Consider the following 1920-nt stretch of genomic DNA (forward strand, 5'->3'; position numbering starts at 1 on the left):
CCCCTCGTGCACGTCCCCTCCCCTCGTGCGCATCCCCATCCTTGTGCACATCCCCTCCCCTCGTGCACGTCCCCTCCCCTCGTGCACGTCCCCACCCGTCCTCACGCCGCCCAGCACCGGCTCACGTGTGCACACACGTCTGTCCTCACCTCGGGGGAGATCTTGGAGGGCTGCAGGATGCAGAGCTGCAGAACTGGGAAGAAAACACTGATGTTAGCTTACTGCTGGAGACGCATCGCTCCCCTCTGCCTTTCCCTCTGGCTTTTCCTTCAGAACATGCTCTCCATCAGGTTGCTGGCTGCTGGCTGGGGAGCCACAGCTCGGGCATGGCAGAAATTAGACGTGGGCAAGAATAGGATTAAAAAAGAAAGGTTCATGTGTATGGGACCTGCGTTTCGTTTTCCAGCAGCTCTTACATGCCTCATTGGAGATGTCTTGCATTACATCCAGGGAAAGATGGTAACTGTGGCTGTAATTTAATTAGCGTAATCCTTCCCACTGAAAGAGCCCGGTCCTGCTCCCTGTGACTTTGCCGTTACGCTCCAAAGGTTCTCGTGGCCCGTGTCTGTCGTACGGCTCCTGGAGGAAGAACTGGGATGGCTGTTGGTCAAACTCCTGCTGGCGTGGCGAAGGGGCTGCAGCCGCGTGTGGGTTTCCTGGCCGCGTGTGGCTTCCATGAGAAACCCACAGTCCAGAGAGCCCCCCCGCCTGCGCTGTTCAGGCCGTGGAAGCAACCGGGGGTTTGTGAGTAACGAGGGAGTGACTCTCACTGCATCGCTGTGTCACGCAGCTGATGGCAAGAAACACGGTTTGGCCATAACAGAACAACCGATGCTGATGGCATCACCTGTGTTGTGTTAATCTGCCCCGTCCTCCGCACAAACCCTGTGAGATCCTCCCCAAAATATCCGCATTTAAATATTTTCCTGGGTTTTGGGTTTGTTTGGTGGTTTTTTTTTTTGTGACATTAAACCATTTGGCTTCTCACCTCCATCCAAGAGGGCGAGGAATGCCAGGACCAGGAAGGGCGACGATTTCCCCACGAACTCGTACATCACGCTGCCAAGGGCCGCCCCGACTGCAAGGGACAGGCTGCGTCCCCCAGCGGCAGTGCCACCGTCCCCAGCCCCGGGCTGCTGGGCTCCTGCCACCGTCGGCTTCTCCGAATCCCCCGGCGGGTGTTTGGTGCCGGGTCCAGCAGAGGGGGAGCAGCCAGCCGTGCTCACGGGGTGCCACCGGGAGGGGACACGGGCGGCTGGGAGCGGGAGGGGTGGCCAGCGAGGCTCTGGAGATGCTGCTGGTGTAAACCCTGCGGGGAGGGGGGTTTCCTTACTCAGCAAACCCAAGGCCAAGCCTCCCAGAGCGATGCCCATGGCGTTGCCCCTCTCGACGTCGTCCGTGTAGACGTAGACGCTGGCGAGCATGCCCATGCCTGGGAGGAGAGAAGGAGGGGACCAGGTGAGGATGGATGGTACCGGGAGGGGGAATCCTCTCTGAATGCAGCCGGGGCTTGGGGGGGTTTATCGGCTCGCTGGGGGGGTGCAGTGAAGCCAAGGAAGGCTCTCAGCGTGCTGCTGTTCATTCTTTAATGGCAGCGAACAAGGAGAGCGGATGCAGAGAGCAAGGTGTGGCTGAAACATTTACCTGCGACGGAGGAGAACGAGGAGCCGATGCCTTGGAGCGCTCGGGCGATGAACAGCAGCGTGTAGGAGGCTGAGAAAGCAAACACTGCGGAGGAAGGGGAGAGACGGCGTCAGGGATGGAGCATCAAACCCCGCAGAGGGTCACAGCGGCCTCGGCCGGCACCGGTGCGGGTGCTGGAGGGACATGTGTCTGTCCTTGTCACCCATTTCTGAGCCCCGTGGCTCTGCTCTCGCTCCTGGCTCCTGCCCGGGGCAGCGGGGCAGGCACGGACCGAAG

At 60.3% G+C, this 1920-nt stretch overlaps 1 protein-coding gene across 1 annotated transcript in view; it reads right to left on the reverse strand.

Moving 5' to 3' along the window:
- Window positions 1-149: 149 nt before the first annotated feature.
- Window positions 150-1920, reverse strand: part of LOC104469425 (chromaffin granule amine transporter-like) — a gene marked incomplete at both ends in the record, with an annotated part of 1871 nt that continues 100 nt past the window's right edge. Inside the window, 4 exons of the mRNA XM_010083921.1 lie at window positions 150-193; window positions 989-1078; window positions 1334-1432; window positions 1645-1728. Of these exons, the coding sequence (XP_010082223.1) occupies window positions 150-193; window positions 989-1078; window positions 1334-1432; window positions 1645-1728 (317 nt within the window). The remainder of the gene's footprint in view (window positions 194-988; window positions 1079-1333; window positions 1433-1644; window positions 1729-1920) is intronic.

The sequence above is a fragment of the Pterocles gutturalis genome, unplaced genomic scaffold, assembly GCF_000699245.1.
Source record: "Pterocles gutturalis isolate BGI_N339 unplaced genomic scaffold, ASM69924v1 scaffold34916, whole genome shotgun sequence".
Classification (NCBI taxonomy): Eukaryota; Metazoa; Chordata; class Aves; order Pterocliformes; family Pteroclidae; genus Pterocles; species Pterocles gutturalis.